This window comes from Dermochelys coriacea, chromosome 3, assembly GCF_009764565.3.
Source record: "Dermochelys coriacea isolate rDerCor1 chromosome 3, rDerCor1.pri.v4, whole genome shotgun sequence".
Lineage (NCBI taxonomy): Eukaryota > Metazoa > Chordata > Testudines > Dermochelyidae > Dermochelys > Dermochelys coriacea.
In genome coordinates, this window is record NC_050070.1 from 60,313,978 (window position 1) to 60,327,527 (window position 13,550).

A 13,550-nucleotide genomic window follows, 5' to 3' on the forward strand; every position below is an offset into this window, starting at 1 on the left:
CTTATGCTGATCATGTTAAAAATGTCAATCACACTTGTTTAGAATAAAATTAAATATTCATTTTACACATCATACTTGATAGGTTTAAATGGGAACTGGCTGGCATGTTTAAAGTTCTAGTTTTGGAGTGTTACTAATACTTTATTATCAGGTTCAATATTGGAAGGACTTTTTAAAAACAAAAATGTAAATTTATAGCCTAAAATGTAACCCTTAACATATTTTAAAAATCACTTTTTAATTTTTATCATACTTTAATACCAGTATTTGTCTCAATGGCTCAGTAGATCTTCAATGGGAGACGAAACAAATATCTTATACAGAATGTTATCTTAAATTCTTGCTTCTCTTAGCAGTGATACTTTGCAGAGCATTGTTTATTTACCGCTTACAATTTGTTGACAACCTTTTTGTTTTGCTTTTGTTAATAGCTGGGTATGGTATATTTATCCAGAAAATTATTTGGAATTACTGTATAATTAATTATATTCCTATAAATTAGATGCAAAAACCAATAAGCAGAAAATATAAGTAAAGCTTTTTTCTGTCACAAAAAAGTGTAACCAGTTGAGATTGAATTCTCTCTTTCTTAGCTTAAAAAAAAATCTCTTGTTGGTGCTGTTGCGAAGTTTTGGACAATTCTGTATTTCATAGTAGTTGCTAAGTTAGGAGTGTGACTTGGGGCACTGAGTGTCAAAAGCCATGATCTCACTGGCTGGTTAGGCCTTTTGAATAGTGTCATAGCCACACACCAACTCTTTAAGCACAATTATGACTTAATCGCCAGGAAGAGCACGTTCTCTTCACCACACTCTTTTTTTTCTCAGCTGCTTTCTCTTATCCTACTACTAGGAAGTATTTTCCCTAGTGGAACTGTGCATTTCTGAGTAGAACATGTGAAATGTCTCACCTCCCCCACAAAAATAAACTAATTACATTGTAAACAGTAATTTAAATGACTGGATCTGATGTTCGAATAAAGGTAAGCCACTTCAGGTAATTCAACAAGACTATTGCGGAACTTCTCAGGTGGCTCAAGGCACTTGATTTTCAGTTGAATGCCTGATAATGCATTCCACTCATGTACTAATACCCTATTACTGTGCACCCTGGAGTGGTTTATTACAATTTTGTGGGTGAGAGGGAGTGTTAAATTTTGACTTTCCACCACCAAGCTGTAAGGCATCCTTATGAATGTCTGTCTTGGCAGATAATTAAGCCAATCAAAAAAATGTTTAATCTAATATTTCATTGTGAGTGCTGCTGAGCTATAGAAATACTGTTCTTTGGTGGACGTTTTTTATACCAAAGTTCAGTTTGAAACCAATGTTAATGTCTGAATTAAAATGTAATAAAAGGAAGAGATGATATTGAAAATGAATGTTGACCACTAAGTAGTGAAACAAATGATACCACTAAGTATTATGTCCTTGTCTTTGAAGAACTACATTTCCTTGGGAATGGATGGCAAACTATTTACTGAGGACAGGTTTCAGATTGGTAGCCGTTGTAGTCTGTATCAGCAAAAACAACGAGGAGTACTTGTGGCACCTTATAGACTAACAAATTTATTTGGGCATAAGCTTTCGTGGGCTAAAACCCACTTCATCAGATGCATAGAGTGGAAAATACAGTAGGAAGAGATATATAGATATAGATATATCATGAAATGAAAAGATGGGAGTTGCCTTACCAAGTGAGAGGTTGAGAAAATTAAATTAAAGTGGGCTATTATCAACAGGATGAACAATCACTTTTGTAGTGGTAATCAGGGTGGCTCATTTCAAACAGTTAACAAGAAGGTCCGAGTAACAGTAGGGGCAAATTAGCATGGGGAAATTAGGGCTTTTTGGTTTTTTTTTTTTTTTTTTTTTTTTAGTTCTTGTAGTGACCCAAGAACTAAAACAAAACAAAAACCTAATTTGCCCCTACTGTTACTCCCACCTTCTTGTTAACTGTTTGAAATGAGTCACCCTGATTACTACTACAAAAGTGATTGTTCATCCTGTTGATAATAGCCCACTTTAATTTAATTTTATTTCATTTAATTTTCTCAACCCTTCACTTGGTAAGGCAACTCCCATCTTTTCATGTACTGCTATATATATATATATATATATATATATATATATATATATATATATATATATATATATTTATTTATTTTCCTACTGTTTTTTCCACTCCATGCATCTGATGAAGTGGGTTTTAGCCCACGAAAGCTCATGCCCAAATAAATGTGTTAGTCTATAAGGTGCCACAAGTAGTCCTTGTTGTATTTACTGAGGAGTAATAGAAAAAGGCAAGTTTTTCATAGTACACTACAACCTCAAGTCTAGCTATCTAACTGGAAACTATTGTATTGCCAAGTTCTTTTTAGATAGGCAATGGTCGTCTTTGCTCTGTCACTTATTAAACTTATTCCTGTTGTATATTTTAATAGAAATAGCTCAATAGTGAATTAATGTTTAAATTATTTTTCTTTTCCTTATCAGGAAGATGAGGTGATCATTTTACATAATTAGAAAATTTAGTTAAATTTTTGTGTGCGTCTAAATACTGTTTGACGTGACTCTTTGAGATGCATGCACTATTTTATTCTGAGATGACAATAGAAGTGTTTTCACTATAGGCTATTATATGGACTCTTATTTCAATTAAATTAGGAATCTTTTTCAATTTAAAGCATTTTAAATTTAATTGTAAAGTTAAAAATTGTGTATATGTTTTGATTTAGCCTTTTGGCTGCAAGCAGTTGTTTACTGTCTCCCACCCACCCACCCTGAAATAATACATTTGTGGCATTCTAGCGTCAAGAGAACCAGTAAAAGATGAATATAATATTTAATGGGTGTGTGTCTTTTAACCTTTAAAGCACTACAGACGCATATACTTTTTTGAACAGGAAATGCAAATTAGTATACTTTTGTAAACCACCCAATGAAAGACTCTCATTCTTTTCCATTTTTGAATCATCCTGTATCCCCTTCTCCTTCTGTCAATGTCATCCACATAATGATGTCATTAGCACCTCAACTGTCTTTCCCCATAAAGAGTAGAAACCCTCCCCAGTTCATATACTGAATCTTTCACAACTGCTTTTTGCCATCACTCATGCTATCTGCTGCTGAACTGTTTGTTTTCCTGTTTCCCCTCCCCTAGCTGTCAAACTCTCCTACTTTGTTAGATCTCTTCTGAAGATTGGTTAATTTTCTAAGCATCAAGGACGCTTGAAAGCAAGTTATAGTATTTTTAAGCATGTGTAAATAGTAACATCTTTAATCTTTTTATATAGTTTATTGTTTTGTTTTTGCATGTTTTGTGTTGTTTGTTCATAAACTAAATTATTAATTACAATTTACTTTCAATCATTTGATTAAATTGTCTGCTTTTCTTGCTCTTTAATAGTACCTAAAAGCAGGTTCCCTGAAGGATCCTCTACTAGATGACCATGGAGACTTCAACAGAATGTGCACAGCAATGAAAAAGATTGGCTTGGATGATGCAGAGAAGCTTGATCTTTTCAGAGTAGTAGCTGGTGTCCTTCACCTTGGAAATATTGATTTTGAGGAAGCTGGGAGTACTTCAGGTTAGATGAAATTTTTTATTACTATAGTCTTCTAAAAAAGGCATGGATGTTTCTTGACTAGATGACTAACTGAGGTAAACTGCACCCTACATTCTGAAAGAAAATCCTGTTCATTATCTGCTCCATAGCTAAAGTTAATCTAGCTGCCCATTATCAACATCATCTTTTGAAGACCTGTTTTCTAACTTTATCAAAAAATATACTAGCACAGTCCCCCTGAAATTGTTCAGGAAACAGGTTTCCTGGAAAATTTTTGGTAGAAGTCAAGAAAAGAAATTTTGCACAGTTCTGTTTTGAAAATTTACCTGTCATTCAATTTTTAAAATTTCCTAGCTTGATTTTGGCTCTTATCATTAACATGGCTTGGCTTAGAAACTCAGCTGTCTGTTGTTTTGTTAAATTTGGTAAGGAGAAAAACCTTCCTTTTAGTAATTTTGGGGTGAAGGAAGAAAGAGGTGCACTAAAAAGATCTGTAATATAATAAGCTTTATAATCTTACAGTTGGTAGGGAAGAGGGTAGTTGGGGGCTAACTAGAGCAGAGATATAAATTGAAGGTACAGGAAGGCTGGAGGAGGGGAAGTAATTAGCAACTGCGAAACTGATAATCTTACTATGCAACTTACGAGACTTTGTTAGGACTTTGTTAGGACTTTGTTAGGTTTTTTCCACCAAATGCATCCGATGAAGTGAGCTGTAGCTCACGAAAGCTTATGCTCTAATAAATTTGTTAGTCTCTAAGGTGCCACAAGTACTCCTTTTTCTTTTTGCGAATACAGACTAACACGGCTGCTACTCTGAAATTTGTTAGGTCTGTTTGGTATTTTGCTATCCTTCTTGTTTCTTTAAATTTATTTATTTATTGCTGCTCTGTTTTATGGACGAGACTTAAGAGAACCCCAATCTTGACACACTTTGAATTTGTCCAGTATAGAAGTATTCTCTGTGTGGAATTGTGTATGTCTAAGATGGCAAGATAGTGTTTTTTTAACTTGTTCTTCTCTTCCTCTCCTCCTGCTACCTGCATAACCAGGTCCATATTTGCACAAATCTGTTAGAATGAGCATGTAGAGAATTGCTTAAAATTATTTGTAGAGGTTTAAAAGTGTAAATGGGCTAGCTTCTGATTGCAGGCATGAACTGGGTGTGGAAAATGTGAAAGAAGAGAAGACTGGGAAAGATGGGCAGTGGGTTGGGGGTAATAAGGAGCTGTTTGGGGAAGGAGCATGGTATGTATGGTGGAGTGGGATGAAGAAAGGAGATAGGTAGGGAGGAAGAGGGAGTTGCAGAGGCCAGAAGACATGGAAGTAGGATGTCAGGGATTGGGAATGGCATGGAATATCTGAGTGCAGAGGATGGAGGGGAACATAGGGCAGTCTTTTATTTAAACTTACAATTCAAACCGTTTTCTAGAATAAGATCTTTAAGAGCTCAAAGTTTTAAATGTGAGTAAAAGCCCCACCCATTCTCCCCTCTCCTATGTACACACACAGAGGTGTCTAATAAACTTGTTGAAACTTGCAGAAAGGTAGCCTAGCTTTGATGGGCCGAATATATCCTTCTGGAGCAGGAGTCTACTGAAGTGTGTTTATACCAACCTGATTTAAACTTTTGCTGCTGCTTCAGAAAGCTGAGGGATTTCTAGACAAAATCTTTTGGTTTATAAAAGTTATGTTTGAAAGTGGCGTGTCAGTGGAGCCTAGTTTACTCCCAGGCATTACATTTCTTCACAAAACCATTATTAGTCTTTTAAAGAACTCAAATTTATTGTCTGTCAATGAACAGTTAAGGTATTCAGGCAGTCCTCCACTGATTCTTCATAATTTATGATTACCCTCACAATATTTCCACCTTAGTTTTCGAGTTATGAGGGATAAAAAGTTTGTGCTTCTGGCAAAAATAACAACACTTTATTTTAATTTTGAGGTACAGAAACCTTAACTCTGGGAAAAATGCTGGATTTTTTTTTTAAATTATTTCAAGGCCTTGCTAAACTGTTGTGGGTCTATGAGCAGATTCTAATTCAGTTTAGAAATAAAGCATACATTTTTAACACTGAAGGTAATTAACATTTGGAACAATTTACCTAAGGATATGGTGGATTCGCTTGCTTGGAAATCTTTAAATCAAGACTGGTTGTCTTTATAAGAGAAATGCTATAGTTCAGACAGGTTTGGCCTTAAAAGTCTATTACTCTAATTACACTTTACAGCATCATGAAACATCGTAATGCTGGAAAGGCCTTCACTGTGCATTTGTCAAAGAAAGCATTTAAGGGAAACTAGTGTCGTTTCTGCCAAGTCAACCCTTATTTTTCTTGTGTACCATACACAAGTTTATGGTTAACTAATGTCAGGGTTATCATGTTATGTGCCATGTTTCTGAGAAAGTAAAATCTGATTTATTATATGTCATGTGGGGAAAAATTGCTTCAGAAATTAAAGGCAACAACCATCAAGTGAAATAGGAACTGAGATATGTAATATACTTACAAGTCTAACAAAATTATGGGTGAAATATTTACAAACATAGGAATCTTTTAAAAAAAGTCTTTCAAAAATAGCTATCAAAATATATACAATAAAGCAGTATAACAACTAACTAGGAAGAGTATAAACAACTACAGTACATTATCAAACATTAATATTTATTTCTCCAACTTTTTCTTTTTATACTCTGAAAGAATCCTTTCTTTAAGAGCTGGGTAGTTTTATATATCTTTAGTTTTTTGGAACCAAGAAATGTATCCTTTGATGTCGAGAATTCTGTGGGTTAGGAAAACTGATCTTCAGGTTGCAGTGTCCTGTTCTGCTCTACCCTGCAGACTGGAGCTGTTTCTATTATAGTGAAAAGAAGATTTGTGAATACAAAAATGTCATACTAATATAATACTATGTGACTTGTTCATATTCCTCAAACTTGTGTCGCACATCTCAGTAAATAGCATGTAATCACTAAATGATCAGTAATGTAAAGGTGGAAATTGATTAGGCGACAGTTCTGATTTTTTTTTTTTTAATAAGTAGTCACTGATTGTCATCTCAGCTGGCTTCGGTGGTAACATCTTTCTTAACTGTGCACTAGGTGGATGTATTCTGAAGAACAAATCTAGTCAGTCTTTAGAATGCTGTGCAGAATTGCTAGGTTTGGATCAGGAAGATCTGCGTGTCAGCTTAACCACCAGAGTCATGCTTACAACAGCAGGGGGCACCAAAGGAACGGTTATAAAGTAAGTTGAGAACACTCCTCTGTTCAGCTGTAAATGCAAAAGTAGCCCATTTAAAAATAAATTGTAAAAGTGATTATAGATTTTTTTTTTTAATTAACAGTTCTGCATTGTTCAACACACATCTGCTTGTCTGTAAACAGTCTCTGAAACATGGACTTTGATGCAGGGTTTCTCAGTCTTTCTCATTGCTTTAATAAGAGAGTCAACTTCCTGATACCAAAGTGCTTGAAACAGTAAATAAAATACTTACCACCACAGCAGTTTTTTATTCTCACCCCCCCCCCCCCCTTCAACTGTAGGAATTGGATACTATCCATGTAACAAAAATAGCAATTATGAGTGATATATATATTTAATACAATATAAGTAGCATCACTGAAGTAAATTGTTTAGAGAGTTCAGCCCTTTGCTTATACATTTGAGAAAGGGCAAATGTTCTTAGGCCCATGCTTAACCACTTTTAAGTACAAACTGAATCAATTTTAGCATAACAATGATTACTTAAAAGTTAAGGGAAAACTTAGTGTAGTAATTAAAAGTATGCAGCACCTTTCAAGATGCAAACGGACATGGAAGTGAAAAATATTAGCTTGTAAGTAATGGTGGTTGTGCTGTTGTTTGTGGTGGTTGTTACAGTAGTTTGATTTTACTAAATGATCTAAAATGTACCTGTTGCCTTTCTGTGTTCTTATATTTGCTTTCATTTTGAAGAATAATGTGATTACACTACAGTACTATGATTAAGTCATTATTTTTAAAAAATAAAAATTGACTAAGTTTTGAATTTTGTTTAAACTTCTGAATCAATGAAGTTAGGATTAAGTGTAAATGTAGAGCAGTAACTTGTTAAATCCATACTTAAACCTCTCAAAATATCTAATCTTTTGTGTTAACAAATATTCATTTAAGGGGATCCTGGCACTGTTAATTTAATATTAGGCCTAAAACTTTAATATATGATTGCTATAATCTTGTTGGGAATGTCCTCCAGATTTTAAACTGTTTTTATTTTTAAATATACCATTTTTATGATTGCAGAAAAATGGACGATTTTCCCCAGTTTCTTGGCAACAAAGTTTGAGCTTCTGCTGTTTAAGCAATTAACTACTGCAGCAAATGGTATTCGCAGAACTCTGCATATAGCTGCTGTTTATATGCATCAAAAAAGACTTAAAAGAAAACTGCACAGTTAGCTTTTATTTCATTAGGAATGTTAGAAAAATAGAACAAGAGGACAAACTAAAATGGAAAGGAATGTGCTTTAGCCATTAACAGGGTTTTTGAAGTGAAGTGAGCTGTAGCTCACGAAAGCTTATGCTCTAATAAATTTGTTAGTCTCTAAGGTGCCACCCGTACTCCTTTTCTTTTTGCGAATACAGACTAACACGGCTGCTACTCTGAAACCTGTAAAAGGAGACTAACTCTGCTATGGGTATACAGAACTAGTATAACATGGACAGCTGCACTGTGTACGCTTTCTCACTCTCACCTGCCAGTTCTTCTCAGCCCTAATTGAAAGAGAGCCCTGTAGTGGTTAATGCTTCATAATTATGAAAACCATGACCTCTTACATAGATGTCAGCAGCAAACGTTTTCGTTATGATGCCTGCGGGGGCTGGAGGTAAGTGGATTCTTGTCTGTTAAAAAGCTCCATATTTGAATACCAAAGCCCAAGGGTGCTGGAACAATTTTTGTAGTGGGGGTGCTGCTGATGGAGACCATGGAAACCATGCATTTGGTGTTTGTTATTACTACTTCAAGCCAGGGGGTGCAACAGCAACCCCAGCATCCGTAGTTCCAGCACCACTGCCAATGCCCTTAGCCATTCAGTCCATCCCACTTCATCCCTGATCTTTTTTTAACACAGACATATAGTTGTTCTGCTAAGAAAAATTAAATTCCATTATCAGCAAAGTTCTGTCAATATTGTATTCTAATTTTCTTTTAAGAGAGGTTTACAGCATGTTTTGTGGGGGCTTAACATTTCCATGCAAAATTTTGGTCTTATAAGGGCCTGATCCTGCACCACTAGAGGTAGTGGGAGTTTTGCAGTTTGATTCCGTGGCAGCAGGACTGGAGCCTGAGCGTGTGTGGTGTTTTTTTTCTTTTTTCTTTTTTAACCATATTAAAATATATTAAAAATATTTTTCCATATTTTGACTTCTATTGAAGCTAAACGTTTCCTTGTTTGAGATGTATCTTCCCACACATCTAGTTGTACACTGGTTTCTAGCAATAAATGTATAACTTATTGCACATATGAATATCTGACTATTTGATGGATTTCTCTAGGTCTATCTATATTTTTGTGATGTCCAGATAATATAATACTTCATTCTTGTATAAGTTTTCATATGTAAATTTTTCAAAGGGCTTTGAAAAGACTTACATTTTCAGGAGATTAGATAGCTGCTTCATAAAGCCAATATGGTAAACAGACATTTTAAAATACATGTAAACATAGATTTACCTAACTGGCTTTAGATTTACCCAATGTGCTTGGACCCTTTTTTGATCATATATTTCTTAACATTTGAAGTCAGGAACAACTTTTAAATAGGAAAACCAAGAAAAAAAATGTGAAGCTGGGAAAAGCACATTGCAGTGTAAAGGCTGATCATTAAAAGAAGAAAAGCCAAAGGACATGTTCTCCTTTTCCAGACGATTAAAAAAAGCATACACCTATTCCTTTTTTAGCATATAAATAAAATGTCATTTATATTTCGATTTGTGTCCAGTTTTGCACCCCCCCCATTACTGATAAACTGATGTCCTAGTCTTTGTAAAAGCATAGTAAACTGTAATTAATAAATAAACACAAAGCAAAATTGAAATCATGACACCATCATGGTGGCAGCTGATGAATATTTTGTTACATTGAAGAGTGTTTGTTTATTTTATTGGCTTTTCTATGGCACTTATCGCTATGGTGTCTGAGTTTATCTTCACAACACTCCTATGAGATTGGGAAGATGTATCTATATTTTACAGCTAGGGTAGTTAGGCTCATAGTGATTAAATTACCCACAATCACATAAGAAGGCTGTATCTGAATTGGGACTAGAACCCAGGTTTTCAGGGTTCTAGTCCAGTGCCTTAACCAAAGACTTCTTCCTCCATCCTTGCAGTCTCAAGTGCTTAACAGTGAAAAGATTCTGAAACTTAATGATGTCTCTGTTGGTTTTTTGTTTTGTTTTGTTTTCTAGGGTACCCTTGAAAGTAGAACAAGCAAATAATGCACGTGATGCGTTGGCTAAAACTGTATATAGTCACCTTTTTGATCATGTGGTAAACAGAGTAAACCAGTGTTTTCCATTTGAAACCTCTTCTTTCTTCATTGGCGTTCTAGATATAGCTGGTTTTGGTAAGTGCTTTTTTTTGTTTTTGTTTTGTTTTTTTTAAACCAGTTTCATGTTTCCCAGATAGTTTACCTATTCTACTGCTATCGGAGATGCAGTGATTAATACATGATTTTGTGGTAAGAAAGTTCTTGGATTCTCTTGTCCTTTATCATTTGTGTATGTGTACACACACTGTGGGTAGGTATAATGGTATATTAAAGAGAGTGAACACTATTCAGATTATTCTGAGATATGAAGGTATACGGGAGTTTCTCAAGATGTTAACAGAATATCTAAATCATGAATGTGAAGCTGGACAGGTTTGTTTGTTTGAAACTGGACTTCAGAACACTGGGGTGTCTACACAGACACTACTTTTTCCTGTGTGTAGCTCTGTCCAGCGTGTGCAGTTTGAGTCCAAGAAAATTCCCAGACTAGGTCTGGCAGAATTTGATTTTTACAGTTTCGGTGGATAATATAGATGTTTATTTTTAAGCATTATTTTTAATTGTAATTGATGTAAAGATTCACAGGGGAGAAGTCATACAATAATTATTTAATGACCGTAGATGTTGAGAGTCAAAAAGTAAGTTTTTTATAACTATTAAAGCAAATTGGTAACATCACATTTCAAAATATACAAAGTAAATGTCCTTAAATCATGTTCTTAAGTAGCATTTTTCTTTCTTTTTCCTATGTGTAAATTTTGATTGTTATCTACGGAAGTATTTTTTCATCAATTTAATTAACGTTTACCAGCATTTACTGATAAAAATCGGATCCTTCCCAGCCTTTCCATGGCCCTCTCTGGTTTTAACAGCAGCACTGACTGAGGGAAGCCTTCCTCCTTTAGAGATGTTAGTATAAAGCTATACTGAACTGCCCAAGCCTTCCTTATTCTGGTTCTGGACAACCAATGAGATCATGAGCAGCACTGAATGTGCTTACAGTTTCTCATACAATCTTAGGGGAAGTGGAGTATGCTGACTGATATGCAGATGAAAAAAGAGACTGAGGCCTGGTCTATAGTACAGAGTTTGCTTATCATAAAGCAGCTTATGTCAACCTAATTATGTCAGTGTACACACTACTGCCTTGTCCCACTGATGTAAGTGCCCTACTACACCCACATTATAACTCCACCTCCACAAGAGGTGTAGCACTCATGTTGGTGTATTTAGGGCGATGCAGTGTCTGTGTAGACACTGCATTACTTACATTGGCTGACCAGTTTTCTTGTCAATTTCACAGCTCCATGCTTGACAAGAAAGCCAGGTAGCTAGAGTTCAGCTGCCCTCCGGCTCCCCATTCCCAGATGAGCTGCTACCTAGAGGCTCCCCGCCCAGCGAGGTGAGAAGCCTGTGCGGCTGCTCCTCCCCACTTCCCAGCAGAGAGCTGAGAGCCTAGGGGGCAGCTGATCTCTACACGGGGAGCCATGAGCCCCAGCTCTCAGCCCCCCACACTTCCCCTCTTCAGTCAGCGGACTCACTCCTGTTGAGGATGCACACCACCAACAGAAGGAGAGCAGTGTGGACATCAGCCACCACAGTGATGGCCAGGGGAGTCACAGGTGGTATGGCTCTTGTAAGGGCTGTGCTGTGAAGTAGCTTCAGGGTGGTAGTGTGGAGATAAGGGCCTTCTTCCACTGCATTCTTGCTGTGTATAATAGTAAGTACTTGTACCGGAGAGTGTGAGATCAAATATAACTGTCTGCAAGTTGCTGGTTCCAGAAACATGAACTTTCACATCCTTTTTATTTCTGGTTTATACCCAACTTATTACAGGTATTTTGAGACTCAGGAAAACCACTTCATTCAATATGCTTGTCATGGATCTGAACAAAAGATTTGATGTGAAAATGTTAACTCTATTAAACTCCCCCCCCTTCCGCCCAAACATTATATAACTAAATTCTCAGAATACTAACTTATCATAATTCAAAGCAGTTTAACATTTTGTTTTTCAGAATATTTTGAACACAACAGTTTTGAACAGTTTTGTATAAACTACTGTAATGAAAAGCTGCAGCAATTCTTCAATGAAAGGATTCTGAAAGAGGTAATTTATATCCCCCTTCATGTCTGAGTAACCCACTGACTTTTCGGAAAAGAAAAGTAAGATAAGGGTATGTGAAATAGCAATGCTTTCCATAAATTTTGTTCATTTCCCTTTTAATTACAATTAAAGAGCCTTGTGTGTCTGTTATAGTGTCGAGTCAGGTGTATATTTGAGAAGTGTAGTTTGCTCTTGGTTGAAGCATTTTTCATTTGTTGAATATGTCAAAATCTTTCTCAGTCTGAGTTGGTTGGTGCTTTGTTCATCTTTGGGAACATGCATTAAGAGCAATGCACCTCACGTTTTCCTGTACTAAGCAATTGTTATTATTAATTGTAGTGTGTTAGCATCTAGAGGCCAGAGGCAGAATAAACGTATAATGGAGAGATGGTCCTGAAGAGTTTACAATCTGAGTATGAGATTATAGGCAACAGATGTGGGTTGGGTGGGAAACACAGGAAACAATGACATATCGGTCAGTTTGATAAACCGGTCACAGCACATGAAATGCCTAACTATTGTTTAGTGTAGGCTTTGTGGCAGAGAAGATTTCTATGGAGGGATCTGAAAGGTGAAATCTAAACTGCACCATTTTTGTGGCTTTCCTTGTCTTCCCCGTGCAAAAGGAGAGAGAGAGTTCAGAGGCCCTTACGCCTGCACAGGTTTTTTGGCACTACTCCAACTGCCCTGCTTAATTAAGAAATACTTTCTCCTCAAATTGTACTATCAAATGTGACCCATTCTCAACAAGTAGTGCTCATGAAATCAGTATGTTTGAAACTGATCTAGGACTTAAAAGTAGTGAATAAAAACTAAAATAATACTTTTGTGTTCAGCTTGGACTTCTGCTGCATATTGAAAAGACTTTGTTGAAAACCAGTATGATTGGATAAACTACTGGTTAAACTCTGAAAAGGACCATTGGTACTTTGGCTGAGGCAACCTGAGAAGAGCAAGACTCAGAAACAGCTTCTTATCTTGTGTCTGCCTGTAATATTGAAGAGCTAGGTAGGAAAGGGATAAGAGCATGAGAGGTCAAAGCAGTTTATAGTATTCCTAAAGAACAAGAGTAATGCATTGGGCAGATTGAAGAGGCTCCTCTGAACACTGGGTGAAGTGAGCCAGGCTTTTTAGAAGCTCAGGGCAAGAAAGTAGCTGGCTGTTTTGGCACAGTTTCATCCCCAGGAACTAATTAACTTTAATTTTAGGACTGTGTTGACTTGTGATCTGAGAACATTTGCTACGTAAGTCACTGAAAGAGAATATCAAACTCCACCATATAATTAGAAAAGTGACTTTGTAATCATGGTTTAAGAACTTCTGGATGAACTCCCAGAT

At 36.0% G+C, this 13,550-nt stretch overlaps 1 protein-coding gene across 8 annotated transcripts in view; it reads left to right on the forward strand.

The window, feature by feature from the left end:
- MYO6 (myosin VI) overlaps positions 1–13,550 on the forward strand; it is a 145,696-nt gene that overhangs the window by 62,689 nt on the left and 69,457 nt on the right. For all 8 annotated transcript variants that reach the window (XM_043510540.1, XM_043510542.1, XM_043510543.1 and 5 more), the window contains exons 11-14: positions 3,409–3,589; positions 6,672–6,816; positions 10,023–10,180; positions 12,124–12,215. In XM_043510540.1, coding sequence (XP_043366475.1) covers positions 3,409–3,589; positions 6,672–6,816; positions 10,023–10,180; positions 12,124–12,215 — 576 coding nt within the window. The remainder of the gene's footprint in view (positions 1–3,408; positions 3,590–6,671; positions 6,817–10,022; positions 10,181–12,123; positions 12,216–13,550) is intronic.